This window comes from Lissotriton vulgaris, chromosome 5, assembly GCF_964263255.1.
Source record: "Lissotriton vulgaris chromosome 5, aLisVul1.2, whole genome shotgun sequence".
Taxonomy (NCBI): Eukaryota; Metazoa; Chordata; class Amphibia; order Caudata; family Salamandridae; genus Lissotriton; species Lissotriton vulgaris.
In genome coordinates, this window is record NC_141693.1 from 1,925,721,051 (window position 1) to 1,925,744,936 (window position 23,886).

The 23,886-nt window shown below is 45.4% G+C and overlaps 1 protein-coding gene across 1 annotated transcript in view; it reads right to left on the bottom strand.

Moving 5' to 3' along the window:
* Positions 1 to 21,171, bottom strand: part of NOTCH4 (notch receptor 4) — a 366,092-nt gene extending 344,921 nt beyond the window's left edge. The window contains exon 1 of the mRNA XM_086924525.1: positions 20,964 to 21,171. Within this exon, the coding sequence (XP_086780651.1) occupies positions 20,964 to 21,024 (61 nt within the window). The 5' untranslated portion in view covers positions 21,025 to 21,171. The remainder of the gene's footprint in view (positions 1 to 20,963) is intronic.
* Between the last annotated feature and the right edge of the window lie 2,715 nt (positions 21,172 to 23,886).

Sequence of the window (23,886 nt, forward strand, 5' to 3'; positions counted from 1 at the left end):
GTACAGTCATGTTCATTAAGCAGCATCCCCTTCTCACCTACCATTTTCAGAGGGGGTGTTAATCCCTTCTGTAATTCTACCCTGCTCTGTTTTTGTTACAACATTCAATTTTGCGATTGAATTATTGACGTCTTCCCCCAGGCATCGCATGCAAGCCCAGCCTCTCGCATTCCCAGGCTCTCCCACCCCCATCCGGCATCAGGCACTCCTCCCACACCTCACGGACATCTGTTCACTTCTCCTCCCCCTCCCCAGCCAGCTTCCCCCAGGCCCCTGCTGCTTCACACTCTCATTGCCGTTGGCCCCCTCCCATGCCCGCCGTGTCGGATTTCTCCTCCCCCCTCCCCTTCTCTGCCTTGTTTTTAATGTCTTACTCTCCTCTGTCCTGCCAAACCTATTTCGTTTTTTCCCCTCATCCTCTTCAGTCCCATTCTGCCCTCTATCAAGCCGACTCCCGCATTCACTCCTCTCCTCTCTCGCCCTCAACTTACCCAGTATTCTCACCCCCTCCACTCCATGCTCCCCTCGGCCCACCTCACGCCTCTTCCTGGTGACTGCTCTCTGCTGCTTGCCCTCAGCTTCCAGAATCTCCCTCCTCTTTCGTGGTTCCTGGAAACGCTTCATAGACTGGACTGGCATCCCGGCAAATCCCGACAGCCAGATTCACCACGTGCCGGGGTCGAGCAGATTAAAAAATCACTGCACTGTGCCTGGATATCTTTTAAAGGGTCTTAAAGCGCTGTCGGGCACGCTCAATGCTGCAGACAACCAGTTTGTTCATCTTTACAGATTTCATTCGTGTGGTATTAATATTAACATTCGTGTGGTCTTTCTCTATGCGCCTGAAGACTAATACTTATCAGACACTAAACCTTTCATCTGATTTCAAATGGATACCACGCTTTTTAATGTATATCCTTAATTTCCATTAGCCTTTTTAATTTTTTTCCCTTCATTTCTCCCTCCGTTTTTTTATATTATACGCCACTCAACAACGCAACGCCACACACACATGCAACGCCACTCGCACATGTAACGCCAGTCACACATGCAACGCCACTCAACCATGCAACGCCACTCAACAACCCAACGCAACTCAACAACCCAACGCCACTCAACCACACAACGCCACTCAACCACGCAACACCACTCAACCACGCAACACCACTCAACCACGCAACGCCACTCAACCACGCAATGCCACTCTAACACGCAACACCACTCTAACACGCAACGCCACTCTAACACGCAACAACACTCTAACACGCAACGCCATTCTAACACGCATCGCCACTCAACCACCCAACGCCACTCTAACACGCAACGCTACTCTAACACACAACAACACTCTAACACGCAACGCTACTCTAACACGCAACGCCACTCTAACACGCAACGCCACTCAACCACGCAACGCAAATCACACATGCAACGCCACTCAACCACGCAACGCCACTCACACATGCAACAACACTCACACATGCAACGCCACTCACACATGCAACGCCACTCACACATGCAAAGCCACTCACACATGCAACGACACTCAACAACGCAACGCCAGTCAACCACGCAACGCCACTCAACTACGCAACGCCACTCAACCACGCAACGCCACTCAACCACGCAACGCCACTCACCCACGCAACGCCACTCACCCACGCAATGCCACTCACACATGCAACGCCACTCACACATGCAACGCCACTCACACATGCAACGCCACTCGCACACGCACGCAACACACACATGCAACGCCACTCACACATGACACGGAACTCACACATGCAACAACAATAACAAATGCTACGCCACTCACACACGCAACGCCACTCACACAGGCAACGCCACACACACAGGCAACGCCACTCACACACGCAACGCCAATCACACATGCAACGCCAATTACACACGCAACACCACTCACACACGCTACACCACTCACGTTCCCAATAGGTATCGCAGTAGGAAAGTTGGAGCCATTACTATTGCAAATAACAATGCCTTTTATTTTTTTATCATTTTTAAAACATAAAGGGCTTTGTCATTTACAAAACCAATAGCTCCAACTTTCCTAATGCGAGACCTATTGGCAACGCCAGTGCTTGTTAATTCATATTTTGTATTCATATTTGTTTATTCATACCAGTGCACGATTAGTTTTACTTCAGTGCTACATTTTAACAGCATTCTATTTCAGGCATTTTCTTCTACTTTTTCACTAAAGTTTGTGTGAGCAAGAAAGTGGGGTTTCAGAGACCAGCAGAGCTTGATAGGGGGCCGTAGATCAAGGAAAATGTGTATGAATTGAGTAGTATGTATGGCATACCGCAGCAGCGATTCCAAGTGTCATACATCTGGGGTTCTAATTGGGTATTTTAGCTACAACCCCTGCATCCTAGCTCAGTTTGGAGATTGTCACAACATCAGCCGAGCAAATAGGCTGAGTGATGTATTTCTCTCCTTCATGGGCAGCTGGTTCGGATTCATTTATCTTCAGCTAAGCTCCAGCCAGAGTCAGTCACACTGGGGGGCGTGGTTGCTGCAGCCAATCACACACATGGGCTCATCTTTCACCCTCATTGAACTCTTCTGTGATTGGCCAGGTAACTGAGCTGGCCTCCACTGGTTAACTTACTGCCTCACTTGAGGTACCCTGCTCAGCACAACCCGCCCATGTCTGCCGTAGGTTTGTTCATCTACCCCCAGGCACATGTATTTTTGAGTGCTGAGCAACTTGAAGCAAAGAAGACTGTTCTGGAAATCTGGACTCTTGGCATGCTACAATATGCCAAAATGGCACAGACAGCAGACGTGACATCAGGCGCCATTTGACCACTGCTGGCATCACAGGAAGTGGTAATTATGTATCCCAATTACATAACAAGCATTTACAATGCAATGGTCTCGTCTTTGTTAAAGTTAGAGCTATTGGCATTGCTCGTGACATTATTTTTGTTATTAAAACATATAAATAAATGGCAGAGTCATTTGCAATGCCAATAGTGTAATCTCTCGCAAATGCGAGACCTATTGCATTTGCACCCACACACACAGAGCCACATGCACCCACCCACACACACAGAGCCACACACACAGAGCCACAGCCACAAGCACAGAGCCACACACACACAGAGCCACACACACAGACAGAGCCACACACACACACACACAGACAGAGCCACACACACAGAACCACACACAGAGCCTACCACACACACACAGAGCCCCACTCACACACACTGAGCCCCCCCCACACACACAGAGCCCCCCACACACACACAGAGCCCCCCCACACACACAGAGCCCCCCACACACACAGAGCCCCACACACACACAGAGCCCCCCCCACACACACAGAGCCCCCCACACACACACACACAGAGCCCCCCACACACAAACAGAGCCCCACACACACACAGAACCCCACACACAGAGCCACACACACAGAGCCACACACACAGAGCCACAATGTGAAATTACTTTACCACGCCATTAGAAAAGTTAAATAAAACTATTTGGAAAATACTTGCATTTAGTGTGGGCTTGAAAAAAAAAGTCTAGAAGCTGGTAATACTTGGCAGTGGCTGCCCACGCAACAGCTTTAATCACTGCAGACCTGTTAAATGTAGAGCCTGTGCTCTGCCCTTCACACCTCCTTTCAGATCACTAGCAGGTGATCGATCGTATCTTCTGATTAGCTTCTTCGTGGCACCTGCATAACAAAGGAGTTGCTCTAGGTAGCCCTGCCAAGTACCACTCATAAGGGGTAAGTCTAACATATTTATTGAGGGGGTCCGCATCACTGCACTAAAATGCAGATTCACGCCTTTATAGCTCCTCACACCACCGGCACCGACATGCGGACACAAGTACTTCATGATGAGCAACCGTAGACTGCAGCACTAGTACTGCACATTGTGCAGAAAATTGCGTTTACATGTGCTGGCCTGGGGGCTAAGATAGCTGCGCTGCCGGCAACTTTTGCAGTGCAGAAAGACTCGGGCCCGGCCTCTGCGGCATGCCAGAATAGAATGTATTCATGATTGCAGAAGCCAATTGTTGCCAAGTGATCCTGCTCCTACTATACGTTTATGAAATACACTTTAGAATTCATTTTATAATGTTTTATGAAGGCTATTTTGCAAAATGTGAGCGTTTTATCTTTGGGCTGGTTTTTGGATGGATACTGCTCTGAGTTGGGTTGAATTTGGGCTTCTGCTTGGGCCGCTTTGGGCATTGACTGGTCTCAAACTCTGGGAGGATACGATCTTTGCGTACTGGCGGACATCTTGTGAAGGAGCCGAGGCCAAAGCAAGTGACCACTAAGAGCGATAGAGTATATTGAAAACCTTGTAAACAATGGTAAAGCCCGACTTGTAGGAGTAAAAATGTGTTTGCTGGGTTGTATTTCATTTTAAACTAAATATGTTTTTTACAAATTACTGACACATACTAAAATGTCTATGAGGTATCAATTGTTCTCTGCAACGGAAGATTTCTATTTAGTGTTCTGTTCGGTGTTCTATTCTCCTCTTCCGCTGCCATCCCAAGCTCTTTTACAAGGTGGGGGTGGCGCCTGCGTGAACGTGACGTCACCCAGAAGATACTGTTCGTGATGGAGTCATCTGGAGATCTCAGTGCGCAGCCTGCTGATCCCGAGACAATGGAGGGAGCTACCGGAGGGGTTAGGGGCACGGGATTAACAGTGGAAAGACAAAGGGTGTTAAAGGCAGTGGCTTAATGACTAGGCCGGCCAACTTTTAAGCTAGGTAACCTGTTTACGGTCTGGCGGCAGGCCTAAACATCCTGGTATTCTGTGCAAATCACGTAATCTCCCTCAGCCTAAAACTAGTCGAGCTTCGCTGACGAGTCCTGTTTGATGTTGCTCCAAACATCCCTGTATTTCATTGTTAACCATCTATAATACGATAGTTGTAGGGCCCCCGTGGGGGTAGAGAGAGCCCTGGGGAGGGCCCTGGAGGCAAGAGAGGAGTGCTCCACACCACGATGTTTCTCCGAGGTCAAGCAGAAATGCCTCGGAGAAACGCCCCGTCATTTCTGGACTGGGGGCGTGTTTTTCTTTCTCTTCTCTTCCCACTGGCTGGAATGTAAAATTCCAGCCAATGGGAAGAGGAGAGAAAGAAACTAAAAATCACACCCCTCAATCCAAAAAAGACGGAGTTTAAATGGAAAGACGCCCCTCTTCTCCAATGGCTGGCCTCCGTTTAGGAAGCCAGCCAATGGAGAAGATGGGCGGGTTTAAGTCCCACACTCTAAAACATAAAATCTCGCCAGCGAGACTGCACAAGCACAGCCTACGCAGGCCGAGACCTAAAAAAGGGATGTTACTAGTACACCAACCATTGTGACCTCATATAAATTCATTTCACTGACGTGATAAAAGTCATACAATAAATGTAATTTTTCAGCAGTACATTACAGGTCATGCCAGGGGCATAGTCAATATCTCAGTGGGCCGAATGTTCAGAGGCCGCCTGTCAGAGCTGGTACAAATATCACACGCCCCATACTGCCGACATATGTTCAAATACATCATTATACGCCAATCACAGCCTTAACTATCCCATCAAAGGTAATAGGGGCAGATTTACAATAACTGGCACATCCCTGCATATCAGCACGGATGCGCCAGTTAATGTGCGCCGCAGCTCCGTCACCCTGGATGCACCGCATTTACAATGCAGCGCACCATGGGGCAAAAACTGCAGAGAGGCGTCACCAATCTGTGCCATAAAAGCGGCGCATTTCTGGAGTTGCGTCGCAAGCACAACACAGCTCCAGCAATGCTTTGGGGGGCCCTATCTCCACAATGCTGCATCAATCCTTCTTTAAGGCGCAGGGTTTTGACACAGCATGGGCCCAAAAGTGACTGAGTGAAATCTTGTAGATTTCACTGAGCCACTTTTGGGAGGCGTTCCTGCGCCGGAACGCCCCCCCCCTGCGATGGAACGCCTCCTTCTGGCGCAGGGCTTTACAACGTGACGCATCTGGGAGAGGCGTCATGGTGTAAATACCCCACACCATGGCGCATCTTTTGCACCACCGCTGCGTCACAAAAGTGATGCAACGGCGGTGTAAAAGAGGCGCAGGGGGCTTGTAAATCTGCCCCACAGTGCCCTTGCACTGTCTGATAGTAAATAAGCAGTGGCTCAGTGCAAAGTCACAACCATCACTGCAGGCTGTGCACCCACGCAAAACAAGTACAACAAGGTCCGCAGCTGCACCAGCTTCATTCACACTAGTAGAACATAAACAGACATGAACAGCAGGGCTAGCACTGATGTCGCGACCAAGGCACTTGCTAGCCTGTTCCGCAGAACCAACCTGGCGTCATGCAATCGGTTATAGCCGACCAGTCCATGGTGTGAGACAACCGAAGCATACAAACCCACACGTGTGATGCAACCAGAGTAGGCCCATGCACGACAAACTCCGCTCAAGACCAGTAGCTACCCAATTCACAACAGCTGGCACTGTGACAGCTTTCTACCATCACTTTCCTTGCCAGCATCACATGAGACATTTTCCATGTCACTCTTTTGTTATGTCTGCAAACAGTTTTCGGATACAACCGATCTTTTGATTTTTTTCCCCAAATACTGCACACAGTTGTATATTTAGCATTTATATAATGCAAACCTAGCTGTATAGTCACAAAGCGGGGTACCCATATGGAGGCTGACAAGGATGCAAGGAGGAAGGAAAGGATGAACAGGTGAGGTGATAATGTTCCGTGAATTTGTGTGTTTTCATCTACTTTCTGATTTTTAGGACGGTAAAAGCAGTTAGGATGTCGGGGCAGAAGTCATTCCATATCCTAGTGATGTTTATTCCAGATCCTAGTGATGGTATTCCAGATCTCGGGATGTGATTCTAGATCCTAGTGAAGTTATTCCAGATCCTAGTGATGGTGATGTTATTCCAGTCCCTATTGATGTTACTCCAGATCCTAGTGATATAATTCCAGATCCCTGGGATGTTATTCTAGATTCTAATGATGGTGATGTTATTCCAGATGCAAGTTAAGTTATTCCAGATCATATTATTCCGGATACTAGAGATATTATTCTAGATCCTGGTAGTGTTTTTCCAGATCCTGGGGATGTTATTCCAGATCCCAGTGATGTTATTCCAGATACTATTGATATTATTCAAGATCCTAGTAATGTTATTCCAGACCCTAGGGATGTTATTCAAGATCCTAGTAATGTTATTCTAGATCCTAGTTATGGGGATGTTATTCCAGATCCTAGTGATATAATTCCAGATCTCAGGGGTATTATTCCAGATACTAGTGATGGGGATATTATTCCAGATTCTAGTGATGTTATTCTAGATGCACGTGAAGTTATTCCAGATCATGATGATATTATTCCAGATACTAGTGATATTATTCCAGATCCTAGTAATGTTATTCCAGATCCTGTGGATGTTATTCCAGATCTCGGGATGTGATTCTAGATTCCAGTGATGTTATTCCAGATCCTAGTAATGCTATTGCAGATCCTAGTGATGTGATGTTATTCAAGATCCTAGTGATGTTATTCCAGATCCTAGTGGTATTATTCCAGATCCTAGTCATGCTATTGCAGATCCTAGTGATGGTGATGTTATTCAAGATCCTTCTGATGTTATTCCAGATACTAGTGACATTATTCTAGATCCTAGTAATGTTATTCCAGATCCTGGGGATGTTATTCCAGATCTCGGGTGTGTGATTCTAGATTCCAGTGATGTTATTCCAGAACCTAGTGATGTTATTCTAGATCCTAGTTGTGGGGATGCTATTCCAGATCCTGGTAATGTTATTCCAGATTCTAGTGATATAATTCCAAATCTCAGGGTGTTATTCTAGATCCTAGTGATGGGGATTGTATTCCAGATGCTTTTGATGTTATTACAGATGCAAGTGAAGTTATTCCAGATCCTGGTGATATTATTCTAGATCCTAGTAATGTTATTCCAGATCCTGCTGATGTTATGCCAGATCCTAGTGATGTTATTCCAGACCCTTGTGATATTATTTCAGATCCTAGTAATATTATTCCAGCTCCTGGGGATGGTGATGTTATTCAAGATCCTAGTGATGTTATTCCAGATTCTAGAGTTATAATTCCAGATCTCGGAGTGATGGGGATTGTATTCCCGATGCTAGTGATGTTATTCCAGATGCAAGTGAAGTTATTCCAGATCCCGGTGATATTATTATAGATCCTAGTAATGTTATTCCAGATCCTGCTGGTGTTATGCCAGATCCTAGTGATGTTATTCCAGACCCTTGTGATATTATTGCAGATCCTAGTAATATTATTCCAGCTCCTGGGGATGGTGATGTTATTCCAGTTCCTAGTGATTTTATTCTAGATTCTAGAGATATAATTCCAGATCTCAGAATGTTATTCTAGATCCTAGTGATGGGGATTTTATTCCAGATGCTAGTGATGTTATTCCAGATACTAGTGATATTATTCCAGATCCTGTTAATGTTACTCCAGATCCTAGTAATGTTATCCCAGATCCCAGGAATGTGATTTTAGAGTTCAGTGATATTTTCCAAATCCTAGTGATGTTATTCCAGGTCATAGTGATATTATTCCAGATCCTAGTAGTTATTCCAGATCATAGTGATATTTATTTCAGATCCTAGTGATGTTATTCCGGATCCTAGGTACATGCAGACGGTCACTCTGATGCTAATTTGAGATGAGGCAGAGGTCTTCCATCTTGCTGTATCAGTTATGTTTATCCACCAGGAAGGCATAAGGAGGCATATCCCTGCATAAGGAGGTGTACACAAACTATGACAGCGTATTCTGCTAGGGCCTGCTCTCACAAGAAGAAGGTTGCCTTAAACAGTGGTCAGGACACCCTTTGTTATGTTATCCATTAAAAGTTGATCTGATGGTGCTTCTCTGAGGTCAGAAGCAGGTGATCTCTGTACTCATCTTTCTCATCTGCTACACCAGGGAACAATGACACTGAGGAGAGAAAAACCTGCCCCAGGACAAATATGATACCTAGACTCCCAGAATGTCCGGAGTGTAGGTACCAACATCACTAGTGATCACTTGTGACAAAGGTGTGCAGATAGTAGCAGTGGCACTCTTTTTATGGAGACCAAGGCTTATATTTCATCATCAGACTTTGAACCAAAGCAAATGAGAGAAAGGCAGAAAAGGGAGAAAGAAGGAGGAAATGTTAGCCGGTGACAAAGGGAGAAACAGGGATGAAAGAGAACCTGCAAGAGGGAGATAAAGAAGGGAATTGTAGGGAGGTGGAAGAAAGAGACTTGAGGTGGATTCAAGTCAGGCAACCTTGGTATTTGGTAACTCTGGTGACTTGCAGCACCAGCAGCAGGCTCTTAAACAAAGCTTTAAGGCTCCTGCGGATATTTATTTATTTATTTATAAATGGTACGCAGCTACTGACCTACTAAAGATGGAGTCGAAGTTTAGGAATCTTCATTGACTGCCAGTTTGAGCCAGGATCCACATAAGGCTCTGGCTCATAAACAAATATACAGCGGACGTAGCCGCAGCAACTCAACCAATGAGATCTCTCTGAGGGTTGCCCGTGACACCACTCACAACAGCTTCAGGTAGAGAGGATTCTCTCTCCAGAATCCCACATTCTGGGCAGTTCCCCTCAGCCAGAGCAGAGCCAACAGCATCCTCACCATCTTCAGAAAGATCCTGAGCATTGTCCTGTGCACCCCTAACCACCATAACCAGGGGGACTGTAAGAGATCTGAGCAGTGGCACAGAGACCTGCCAAAGGAGGCTTCTACTGGGAGGGTGCACGGTACAAGCCAATGAAAATAAATAAAGAATCAAAACAATTACTACACAAGATACCAGTTGCACCCATAGCGAGACGCCAATATAACAAGGATGCATTCCTACGTCACTGAATATAAACAATAATACAAGAGATAAGTGACATACACACTTAGACAACTCTACTGTAGCTTAGGGTCACAGGTGCAAATCCCACAGGGTCCACTCAGCCTTTCATCCATCTGAGTTCAATAAAATGAGTACCATGGAGATGAGTAACAATAAACATCTGTAATTCAACCCCAAGATATCCTTTGGCGAACGTGCGCTTTACAAACACACATGTTATGTTTTATTATCAAAGCTGTCTGGAAGAATCCACTCCTGAGAAATCCACTCCTGAGAAATTAGATCCTGTAGGGATTCTGGGTTTAAGTAGCAGAGCCACGTTTGTAGGGAAGGTGGCATGAGGCAAATTGTACAAAAACGCAATATTCACAGCAAGGACCGCCCCCAGCACTCTGCGGCTCACCATTGACACAAGTGCCAAGAAGCACCCACATTGTGAGCGGAAAAGGGCACTAATGGGGGAAAAAGCCACGAATCAAGCATATTTACTAAAAGACATCAGTGAAGGAAAAAGGCCACCAACCTGCCACACCATTTACAGAAAGTGGCCTAGTGAAGGAAAAGGGCCACAAAATAACCAGATATTTTACTGAAACTCCAGTACTGAAAGAAAAGGGCGACAAAGCAGCCACATCACTTACAGAAAGGCTATACCACAACTACACAAATAGCACCTTATTTATGGCGCTCCCTTCTTGGGGGCATATTATCAAGGGCTGGCAAAAACATTATCGGCGCATTAGCGTCCGTTTTTGGGCAAAAAGCGGCGATAATATTGCTTTATTTACAAGGACACGTTCCGCGTGTTTCCTTGTCTTAGCACCCGTTGACAGCACTTCTCGCATCGCATCTTAATGAGATGCAAAGGAGGCGTGCCTGACAAAACTCCATGGGAAAATATCGCTAACCGAGCTTTGCGGTATTAAACGAGGGGTAGCGATATTTGAAATTGCGTTAACTATGCCTTCACACAGGAATTTAACGACCGTTAAATTCCTGACTAAGGCATACCTAACATGGGAGGTGGATGATTATGGGGTTAGGGCCACAGGCGGTACAAAAGGGGGTGGTGATGGACGGAGCATCTGAATCAATCAAACACTCACACCCAGTCAAAAGATCTGGGTTTAATCCATCACCGTTCTTTAGCCCACTCTGCCACCCCAGTTAAGGCCACAGGGCCTTATCATCAAGTTATCGCCATTTTCCATGGAACATCGCTGGAAAACCAGCGATGTTCCATGGAAAACCCCGCTATCACTGGAATATTTATCTCCATAGCGCTAAGAGTTGATAATACAGCGCTAGCTTGCCGATATATTCCAGCGACAGCCGGCAATAATTTAAAGCGTACTAAGCGCGCTCAGCAATAATTATCGCTGGGGCTTGATAATATGCCCCTTGGGCGTTTCTTTTTAGTATCTATCTGCGCTATTCAGCGCCTTTAAGAACACTATGGTAGGGGCGCATTTCTAAGTGAGGACAGAGAGGCCTGGGTAAAGTTGTATCAAGATCCCAGGCAATGGATGACAAACAAAGAGCACTGAGGGATATTAAAACACGGATGGATATCAACTCTCCCCACCTCAACAACTCCAAAACAGGGTCTGGCTTAGGGGCAGATCATTTTACTTATCACTCCTAACCTGTGAGAACTTTAATCAGAAGGTTGCAAGATGCATTATTTGTGGCACTGTGGCTTTGACAATGATTCTAAGCACTTCAGAGGGAATAATATCTGATAGCCGCTTTACCGAACTGGCTATCCATTAAGCACAGCAACCCTGTTGGTGTGAGCAGCTATTAACTCACGATTAAAACATTTGAATATTGACAGCTTGTCTTAATACAATGAAGTGGATCAGGGTCATTAATGGTTGGTATAGGCCTTCCGCTTCAATGCTCCAATGTTTTTTCTGTTTTTCTGGTCCTCCTTTTTAAATAAGACGATTCTACCCCCAGTGTGTGGAATATTCTAATAGCTTTATACAGCCCTGCCAAGTACCATACATCAGGTGTTCCACTAACGCATTTTAGTACTGGTGTCCGCATCCCTGCACTAAAATTCTAACATCATGCATTACTAGTTCCTACACGCGTGACGAGACGCTGCAGACAGTCGCCTGGGGTATGGTAAACAAATAAAGCCAGCATGCTTGATGCAGCCGTTATGAAAATCCCCCCACACCCGGCCCCAAGGTTGAGGAGATTTACCTGTTTGCTATGATGAGCGATGGCCTGGGCCCAGCTAATTGTTTACTTTGTAATAAATTATTTTCTTCACTTTAGCCTGGTCTGGTGACTTAGTGGACTAATGCGTCCACTGTAGTGGTCTGTGTTTGACCTCATGGTCACTGTTCAAATTCTGGTGGGTCCACACAGGAGGCTGCACGTTGCTGACGGACGGACATGCGGAATAAAATAGTGACTTTATGAATATAACGCAGTGTGAATAGGAGATTGATGGATTTGGAGAAATTACACAATAGAGGATTGGCTAGCAGACACCAGGAAATACAAGGAAATCTTTCCAAGGTTATACCATCTTTCAGTGGAATCTCATAATATCTCATGCTGGCCAAACACAGATATGATTGAAGACGTTCCCCTTCTTGCAAGATACTCAAGGTAACAAAATTCTTGTTTGACGAAAGACTAGAATTTGGAGTGGAGTCTCTGGATGTCTAATACGTTATACTGAAGATTAAAACAAGAGAAATCCCAGGGTGTAGAGAACAAGTGTTAACATATCTGGTGGGTCCTGATGAAGGTGGTGTCTATCGTTGTGGTTTGCCACCGAAACAAGTTGACCAAGTCTTTGTAAAATCCTACTGATTCTAGTAGCTCTTTATTGGGCAATAGACAGAAAACCAACGAAACGTGTTAACTTGCACAGATATATTAAATTGTGAATGTGTATGAGGTATGAGTGAGTGAGTGGATTGTCTGCATTAGTTCTCTACCTGGTAATAAATGTATTAGAATGTGAATAATGAATTTTGTATTATGAATAACTGATGACAATAATGTAATTTTTTTAATGACATTTTTAAGCTGAAAATAATGATATGAAAAAAAGTATTAAATGAAGAAATAATTTAAATAAAAATACATGGAGAAAGTAAAATGATTTTGGTAGTGCCCATGTCTATAATTAGAAGTTAAGTCCTGTAAGAAAAAATAGAGGTCACGAGTGAGTTGTTTCATAGTGTTTGTTGCTTTTTCCCCTCTTCTCCCTGACCTGAAAGTAACCATATTGGAGGGGGTCCCAGAATCTTTACCCAATCCACACAGCCTTTCATCCTTCTGAGGTCAATAAAATGTGTATCATTGAGTTGGGTAACAATAAAAATCAGTTATTAAGCACCAAGAAACCCTTATGGGTAAAAGTGTGCATTACAAGTCCACGTCAATTTAACAGCAACAAATTAAGCTGTGGCCTTTGTCACGGCCCACACACTGCTGGCGGCATAGAGATCGCTGTTTTTAACCCCGCTGTCCCATCGGAAACATTCTCTTATTACACTGAATCGTCCTTCCCATTGTATGTAGGAGAAAATAGCTTCCCATTGCCCCCTCTGTTGTCCTTATCAATCTGGCATGCACAAACAGCACCACCCTGTAGTTTCCTCAACTGAACACGTGGCTGCACCAACGCCCTATTCCACATCAGGGGGGGGGGGGGTATTTGTCTTTTACACTCACCTTCCTGGCGGCACTGGGTCTTTTCATGCTGTTTCCTTGAGTCAAAACCGAAGAGAAGAGCAGGGGCTTTTGGGATACTGAATATGAAATGATCGGGACAGCGTCAGTTCGGGTCATTCAGGGCCCCATTTATGGCATTTTGGCATGGGGCAGTGCTGCTGTACACCAAAGTGGACGGGCAGGAATGCACCCGCCTCGTCAGGGGTAGTAATTGCTATACAAATGCAATTGCAATACAATACAATACAACATATTTAAGCAATACGGTTTATTCCTGTCCTTTCTGTCTGTGCTGGCACTGTTTCGGCAACCTAGCACCAATGTAGGCACCCTTGAACCATGGGGCAAGGGTGCCTGTGTTGTCTGCAGGACTGTTTTTGTGCAGGAAGGGGCACCTTCTTGCATCAAAAACAATCCAAAGAGGCGATTTCCTCTTCCTATGTGTGCTGTAGAACGCAGCACACATAGAAAGAGCTACTGCCCTGTGTTCTACTGTTTCTAGTCCTTTTCACATGCGGAAAAAACATGGACTTTAACGGGGATCGCATTAAAAGCTGTCTGGGTGCAGCTTTTTGCCTGGTTTCAACTTAACCAGTTGAAATGCAACTCGGACAAATCTGAGGTTCTTTTCTTCGGCTGTCCTCCGAATCCCTGTTGGAAATCCTAGAGGCCGGCGGATATGTTTCCTCCTTCCACTGTGGCCTCAATGGCTAGGAATCTCGGTGTTAGGATGGACAATTGTCTTACTCTTGAACCACAGATTCTGAGCCTGGTTGGCCAGTGTTTCGGGATACTGAAAATGCTAAGGAAATGTCTCCCTTTCCTTGCCCGTAGGAAAACCATGGTGCAAGCTATGATAGGATCAAGGCTGGACTACGCTAACGTCCTCTACCTGGGTCTCCCGAAGTACCTTCTTTCACGCTTGCAGGTAGTGCAGAACTCGGCCGCACAGGCAATCTTTGGCCTCGGCCACCGATCCCATGCTGCGAGACTGCTGGAGTCTCTTCACTGGCTGCCAATTCAGAAACGCATAGAGTTTAAGGCTCTCACCATGGCGTTTAAGGCACTCCATGGCACGGGTGCCCTCTATTTGAGGAAGAGAATTGGTTTTCATCTGCCTTCCAGAGCCTTGCGCTCGGCGTCATTGTCTTTGACCACGGTCCTGGCAATTAGGCGTGCTCGGATCGGTGGGCGGTCTTTTAAATACCTTGCCCCCCGGGCCTGGAATGCCCTCCCATTGTCCTTAAGAAAGAGTGAGAGCTTACTGTCGTTCAGAAAGGAGCTTAAAACGTGGCTGTTCGGCCAATAAGTCTCCTCCATTTCGCCGGGGATCTGTTGTTATGGGTCTGATAGCGCCGGGACACTCTGTTAGAGTAGCTGAGCGCTTAATAAAACACCAGCTAACATAACATAACATAACATGAGTGTGCACACGGCTGAGTCCTGCTTGCTGCTGATGTACCACCACAGGGCCGGTGGCTCACTTGCTAAGCACATAAGGATCAAGACCTATCTGTCTATATGAGCAATTACTCCAATAACCATGCGTATTCCATGTAATACGGCTTCAGTACTATCCAATGGAACTCTTTATTAGCAAACCTAGTAAAATGAAAACATCGTACGGTTCCACACTTATACTTTGTACTTTGCATACGGCTCCCTGATGCCAGTTCTTAGGTCACTGAGCTATATTTCAAGGATTACAACTTGTAACTAGTAGGTAACATGAGGATCTCTGCAGCTAAAGCTGTAATCCCTCAAGCTATATACATAAAATACAAATCCTGGAGCTGTGTTACAGATTTTTCTTTGCAGCAGGCACTTTAACCCTCTATGTTATTTTATGATAACTCAAAGCTGTGACTAGATTGCACACAAATTTCTCCAGCAAAGGCATTAACTACCACGTAGTTTAATGACTTTCATTTCAGGGTTCTACCACAATTTCAGTGCCATGAAAGTTTCAGAGCAGAGGCGTCGTGAACCCCTCAGTTTAGCAGCTACAGCGGGGGTGGAGTTTTTGATGGGCCTCTTATGTCTGCAGCTCGGCAGAAAATACTAACAATTTACGTCAAAGGGTTGATGGGTAAGTGAATGAAAGGATGGATGGATGGGTGAAAGGGTGGATGGAGAGATGGCTGAATGAGAGAGTAAAAGGATAGATGTAAGAATGGATGAGTGAAAGGATGGATGGCTGACTGAAAGGGTGGATGGATGGCTGAGTAAAAGGATGGCTATATGGCTGAGTGGATGGTTGAGTGAAAGGGTGGGTGAATGCATGAGTGGATGGATGGATGAGTGTAAGGATGGATGGCTAAGTGAAAGGGTGGATGAATGGCTGAGTGAAAGGATGGATGAATGGTTGGGTGGATGGACAGGTGAATGGATGGATGGATGGCAGGTTGGGTGGAAGGGTGAATGGATGAATGGATATGTGCATGGCTGAGTGAAAGGGTGGAGGGATGAGTGAAAGGGAGGATGGATGGAATAGTGAAAGGAAAGTTGACTGAAGGATGGATAAGGGGGTGGATGAGTGAAAGCATAGATGGATTTGTGAAAGGGTGGATGGATTGGTGGGAGAGTGGATGACTTAGTGAAAGGATGGATGGGTGGAAGAGTGGATGACTTAGTGAAAGAATGGAAGGCCTAGTGAAAGGGTGGATGAATGGCTGAGTGGCAGGAAGATAGAGGATTGGATGAATGGTGGATGGATGGATGGACAAGTGGATGTATGCCTGGATGGATGGGAGGGTGGGTGGATGGGTGAATGGATATGTGAATTACTGAGTGAACGGATGGATGGATGAGTGAAAGGGAGGAGGGAGGGGTGAATGAGTGAATGGGTAGACAGATAGATGGGTCAGATGATGGATGAGTGGATGAATGGCTGGGTGGAAGAGTGGATGGCTTAGTGAAAGGATGGATGGATGAGTGAAAGGGAGGATGGATGTATGAATGGATGGAGCAGCTAGAAAGATGAATGAAAGGGTGGATGCAGGGATGAATGACAAAGGGTGGATGGATGACTGAAAGGATGGATAGGTTTGATGAATAGGTTTGGAGATGATTGGATAGGTTTGGATATGGATGTGCAGATGTTTTGATGGATGAACAGAATTGCGAAAGACTGAATGATTGATGAAAGAATGAATGGATGACAAAATATAAAGGTGAAATGGTGGTTATCAGTTGGCAGATGGAAGGGTGAAAGGATGAATGGATATATGCTTGAATGGCAGGGAGCTGTTCTGGGGAGGGTCGCAATGACTTCCTTCGCTTGTTTGGTGCCATAGGAGCTTTGGTTCAAAGTGAGGGTTCTTTTAATTTTCTGGCTACCCCCCTTGTTTCAGAGACCCACAGAACAGCCATGATGCTTACAGTTAGTTGCAGAAAGGGTTACAGGACAGTTATGTAATCAGCAGAAACTGACATTCACCGAGAAAGACAGACACAAACAACCATTTAATTTAGTCGAAGACATCCTTGAAGTGAATAGCCTCCCTTGTCACAATCACGTTATTTACACAGTGTTTTTTCTCAGGCGATAACACGAAGCAACCATGGTTTTCACACACAGGGCCAGCCCCTGAGAAGCATGAAAGAAGGAATGACGTGTGTTGAGACAGAGTGGGAGACATGCTAAAACATGTCACATGCATGTGGCCATGGCGATTAGGCTAAAGAGAAAAAAAAACATGTTTTTGTTTTGCAAACAGACACACAGCGACTTCATTTACTGAGTGAGAGAGAGCCACACATAGGTAAGTAGGTAAAGTAGGTAAAGGGGAATAATAGACACTAATCAGTGGAAAGAAAAACGTTCACTACCACACAATTTGGTACTTGATGATTAGAGCCCGCCGGGCCAAAGATATACATAAGTTTTGAAAGTTAGTCCAGTGTGGGGGCAGTAAGTCAAAGGAATCCCTAGGGTGTTTGGTGCCGGAGAACGCTTGGGTTTGCATCCCTAAATCATATCTATATCACCAGAGGGGTATCTGAGAGAGGAAGGTGGCCCATTCGGGGAGGATGTATTGGGGTTCTTCTCTGAACTTTCCTTAGTGAAACTGATATCTTCCTTAAAAGTAACTAAGGCAGCAGCATGCCCGGATAACGTAGCCGCCATTGTTGTGAAATCCAACCCTGAATGGTGGACTTGTTTTTCTCTAAAATCTTTGTTTTTGTAACAAGGGCAGGTAACTTTATGCATAGTTGTAAGGGTGCAATAATTAAGCCTATTCACAAAAAAGGAGTTGCATGACCCAAGACATTATCGTTTGATAAGTTTGCTCGACGTCGCAGCTAAATTGATTTCCAAGGAGATCGATCTTAGAGTTTCGGAAAGATTGGACTGAATCTCTATGGAACAAGGAGGTTTTAAAGAAGGTCACTCTACGGTAGACCATTGTGTTGGTCTGTGTGCTCTTGGACAGAGGCAATGGGAACTAGAGAATCTTTGTTGTTGTTTTGTTGATTCTAGCTCAGCATTTGACCTTGTGGATCGCACTCTTCTGTGGGATAAGCTCCGACATCTGGCCGTTCGCAGTAGCTTACTCGCAATCCTCCAGGACTTGCACCACCAGAACTGGGCTCAGGTAGAACCAGACTTCAAGGGGAGCCTTTCTTCAAGAATCCCGCTGGGTAAAGGGCTAAGGCAGGGCAGTGTCCTGGCTCCCACGCTGTTCTCATTATTCCTAGCAGATCTGCCCGTGCCCCTAATAATCCAAAATCTTTTACGTAGAAACTAAGCACCAGACATATTTCAAGTCTCCTCTATGCGGATGACTTGGCTATTTTAGACCTGACACAAGTGGGCCTCCAGAGGAAGCTGGAAATGTATAATTCGTACTGTGTGGCTAATAAATTAAAGGTTAATATGAAGAAAAGAAAAATAACTTTGGGAAAAAACAAAAGCATATAAGTGGGGGCTAGGTAATGATATGGTGGAAGTGGTAACCTCATATAAATACTTAGGTATGCTGTTTTATAATAAGTTACATTGGACCATACATAAAGAAGCGATGAAGGCGTGTGCACTCTCCACTACAGGTGCTCTAGTTACATTTGAAAACACGTTAGGAGGACCAGATCTGTTCCAGCTATTAATGCTACGGTTCCACCTCAGTGTTTATATAGGGCAAAACGGTGGACCCTAAGCACAGAGGCAAGCAGGGATAAGTGTGAGGGCACAGCCTGGAAAAAAAGTGTCCGGTCTACCCCAAAGCACAATGTGCCCGGGGATAGGACAGGAAGGGAACCTGCAGGCGCGGATATTTTTAGCCTATGAAGCATCCATAGCTTTTGGAATATGCTTAGGACCCCTGGGATTCAGAAGGGGTCAAGCCTCTGTGCGATGGGAATATCAAGAAGTGAGTTCAAGAGGGGCTGTGCAGGTTAGTAAAACATTAGTGAAATTCAAGGCCTCACTGAAGGTGGAAAACATTAGAGCATTGGAGGCATTCCGCCTATGGAGGGGGGGGGGGGGGGGGAGAGGCCTGTAAGATCGAATCTAGGGCAGGGGATTTCTATTGGGTTTCAAGAAAACCCTCAGCGTGTTACTTGCTGGAGTCCAGTGAAAACCTAAGGATGTATCCTTATATATCCGCATTGCCAAGCCCTCAGTTACGTTTGCTGCTATACAAATTTGAGGTGGAGTTGAATTTTCGAGTGCAGATTTACAAGCCCCTTGCACCACTTTTGCGTCATTTTTCCTGTTAAAAATGATGCAAAAGTGAAGCAAGAGGCTTGTAAATCTGCCGCTCGATTTTTAAAACCAGCGGAGTTTGACGTGCCTTCTGATTCCGATAAAAACTGCACCTGCAGATTACGGGCCACACATGTTAATGTCCATCTCTTGTTCGATTGTTTGCATTTTTATAGATTACGATGTCAGATTTTAAAACCACTCTTTTTCAAATACATCTCATCGCAAGGCGGCACTGGCGCTTCTCAAGAACATGGGATTTTTCGATGTAGCTCGTGCGTTAGCAAAATTTAAAAACCTAGCTCCGGCTAGAAGTATTGCTAGAGAGTGATATTGGTTAAAGCTGGCCGGACTCCATGTTGATTCTACAGCGGGAGCGTTGAAGCGGCAAATTGCATACCATGGGACATTATTCAGAATCGTATTTTGTGGTCAGGTGCGGGGGAATGAGAGACAGAGGAAAGGAGCAAGAGGAACAGACAGAGAGACTCAAATATATTCTCTCTCTCTCTCTCTCTCTCTCTCTCTCTCTCTCTCTCTCTCTCTCTATATATATATATATATATATATATATATATATATATATATATATATATATATATATATATATATATATATATATATATAGAGAGAGAGAGAGAGAGAGAGAGATATATATATATATATATATATATATATATATATATATATATATATATATATATATATATACACACACGCTCAATTTCCACAGTTCACATCTGTTCACATCTCAATAAAGAGGTTTAACAAAAACGTCCCACTCTGTGAGTGCGGTTCATTTTGCTACATTAAGAAGTGACTGAGCTTCATATATATATATACATAGATATATATATAGAGAGAGAGAGGAAGAGAGAGAGAGAGAGAGAGCAGCGCATGGAAAGAGTCATGCATTAGCAGACCTATTAAACAGAGAGAGCTAAAGAGACGGAGACGAAGACGGAATGCAATAGGAAGACAGACCTTCGAGAGAATGAGACAGAGTGAGAAAGAGACAGACAGAAAGAGCGTGTCTGGTTTAGATAGGCAGAGATAGATAGATAGATAGATAGATAGATAGATAGATAGATAGATAGATAGATAGATAGATAGATAGATAGATAGATAGATAGATAGATAGATAGATAGATAGATAGATAGATAGATAGAATAAACATGAAACGAGCTAACCTCTAATCTAGGGACTTTTTTCTATATGCTAATTACAATACACTCTTTTATTCACTATGGTATTGCTCACAAAGCTTGGAAGTGTACACATATTTCTAAAGCGCACACATAGTCTAGTCGATGTAGCCATGTGCAAGGAGTAGTACAGAACATACAAACATGAGAGAGAGCCATCCGTGAAACTTAAGATGAGACCAGAGGTCATGTTTAATGAGGGCTAACAGGGTTTCACCCAATGTTGTGCCATTGCTCGACCTATAAAGCGCCCTGACATTTACAGTGACATGCTCAGCGCTATAATCAACCACAAGACTGCGAGGTGTCCAGTGGGACGGAAGCAGTGGTCACACCAGGTGATCTGCGGGATGATGGGATCTGTGACAGGTGAGGCCATGACCCCTGACCTCCCCCTGCCCTCGGGTCTCTCTTACCTCGACAGTGCGGCAGGAGGGCGCTGCTGAGTAGAATAAGCAGCTGCGCGGAAGTCCTCATTCCACCCGGGCGCTAACAGGCCACCGTCGGTTCGTGGGGTATGCTGGGCCCACCCTGACCCGAGAAGTCCACTCCAGCCACGAGCCCCCCGACCACAGGCACTCCTGACACCGACGCCCCCGGCCACCGCTGCCCACCTAAGTCTCACGCCTGAGGGAGTGAGTGAGTGAGGTCAGTCCCTGAGTCGGAAACACTCCCTCGCAAGCCACCCTTCCCCTGCCCAGAGGAACACCACCCCCGGCCATGCTGTGGGAACCTCGCTCTAACCCACTCACGCGCCTAGACGCCATTTCCTGAGCACACAATGCAAAGGCCTGGGACTGAGGAAGGAGGGGGGTGCACGGCCAGGAGGGAGAGAGCAGCGTGGGAACAAGCAGGACTGGGAGGGGAGAGCAGTGGAGGGAGGGAGTGCAGAGATAAGGAGGGAAGTGAGGAGAGAAAAGGAAGGGGAACCGATGAGGGAACCATGAGAGCTGAGACACAGATGGGCGCAGACGGTGGGAGAAAGAGTGAAAAGAAAGGGGCGAGATGGAGATAGTGAGTACAAAGAGGGGAGAAAAAGAAACAGATGAGCTACGACAGAGAAAGAAAACAGATGAACAAGAATGCGATAAACGAAAACAAAGTCATAGAGAGAAACTAGGCAGAAAATGAATGACGAATGAAGAGCGAAAGATGCGAAACAGCTTAAACAAAAGAGAAAAAGCTAGATAAAGGAGCAGAGGACAAGAGGATAAAACAAGACTGAACTAAGTACATTTGGAAAGCAAGAAATATAAAAAGTGTGAGAGAAGGGGCCATCAATAGAGGTCGGCTATGTCCAATCCGGGTTTGTTGGTCACACCTTGTACCGTGTTCTACAGGGAGAGGTTGCCGGCCCTGCTTTCAAGTTGCATAAACACAAGCACTGCCCACCTTGTCACTGGCCTGTTACAGGCCTGTTGTGTGCTAAAAAAAACACAGGACTCATCCTGCCCCAGCCCAACCAGAATTTCAGAGCAACTGCCCCCAAGTCTGGTGTGTGATATTCTAAGGCACCAACTGATTCCTTCTCAGCATCCCATAAAAAAGGCACGACCACCGGGAAATCATGTATTTTTCCGTTTGGACTAATGAAAATATAGATGTATTTCTCGGTTTAGGAAAGGATTAGAGCAAAAATATTGTATGAACAGTGTAATTTTCGGTTGCATTTTAAAGCAGAGTGGACACACTTCAATCGCATTCTTCTTAGCATTTCAGGTATCTTCCACCCCGATATAGTACAACGCTACCACCTAGTGGCTAAACGTAGTTATATCCCACAGAAGTAATTGAAGGGAATGTAAAGACCGACAATTTAAATTAAATTGAGCATATATTTAATTCTCACATTTCGATGGGAGCATTTTAGAAGAGTAAACATACAATTTAAGTTTAGAACGTGGATATTTGAGTTTTGATAGAAAGTCTCTTCTCTTTAGGTCAGGCACCTGCAACAGGAGAGCTGCCGACTCAACAAAAATCAAGTCTAGGGAGAAGTTACGATGGCGAAACAGTAAAAAATAAAAATAAATCACACAATTATGCAATGTGCGTTTTTGCACCATTTTTTTCACCCAGGGATATCTCGCGGGGATTGACAGAAAATGTCTCACTGAGAGAGATTTTCTACTCGAAAGAGTCTCCTATTGGTATCTGGTGAGAGCTGTTTTGGCGCGACGTACGCGGTTGGAAAATGTGATGCGAGATACCGCAAATCACATTTTGATTAAAAAAAAGGATAATTTTGAGTAAATGTGAAATTTCACTCAATTAAATTTGAAAAAAATTACGATATTCAACCAGTCCGAATATTGACATCAACAAGTGCGCAGCTGTTTGTCCTAATTGTTTTGTTGGGATATTGGCATAATCCTAGGTCCATAGCAGGGTCACAACTAGACCCGACCTTCGGGGAGGGGCTAACACTCCAGCCAGGACTGGCACTAGCATTGGTCGCACATGGTGCAACAGCCTTTTTTGTCGCCCCCTCCCCCATTTCATCCTTCTCCATGAATTCCCTCACTACCACTCACCAACAATGCATCTCATCTCACTGTAGCACCTTTCTGACAAACATTTCATTTGTTATTGCGCTACTCATAGTTTACTCACACTCAGGGGGTCATTAGGAAGTCAGCCCGCCACCCAGCGGTAATGGGACCGCCCGCCTGCCATGCGGCGGTCCCGCACCCCTGATAATGATGCGACTGCCGCCGCGGCGTTCGCATCTGGCAATTTAACATTGCGGCGGGTGCTGCTGGCTGCAGCAGCCGCCACAATGTCAAATGGCCATGTTGTGCATTTTCATGCATAACGTGGCAGGCACCGCGCAGTGCCTGCCACCTTGTGCATGGAAATGGAGGGGTGTACCATGGATACCCCCCCGTGCACAAAACCAACCCCCCTCCCCTCAGAGGGGGCCTGCAACTGGCCCCCAAAGCCAATCCCTGCCAGCCTTATTTTACAGTTTGGTGTGTCAGAATGGCGCCCCATCTCAGAAGGCCTGCATCCGTAGTCACAATTAGTGGATGAGGTGGAGAAAGAGGAAATCTAGAGAGTCCAGCTTCAGCCACCATTGAAGCTGTTGACATATGAGAGGAGTCAAATGTATCTGGCTTTCAAAAGTCATTGAAGAAGGTTTCCAATACTTCAGTAGGTGGGTTAATAAGGGGTTTAAATGTAGTCTTGCCCATGGCACCAGAAATAAACAAGTAAACCATGTGACCATGAACTATTAGCCCGTCCATGCCAATTCCTTGTGATAGGAAGTATGTCAGAGCTTGCCATAGTCTGATTACTCTCTCCTGAGGAAGGAACACCATAACTGCATCTCTCCTG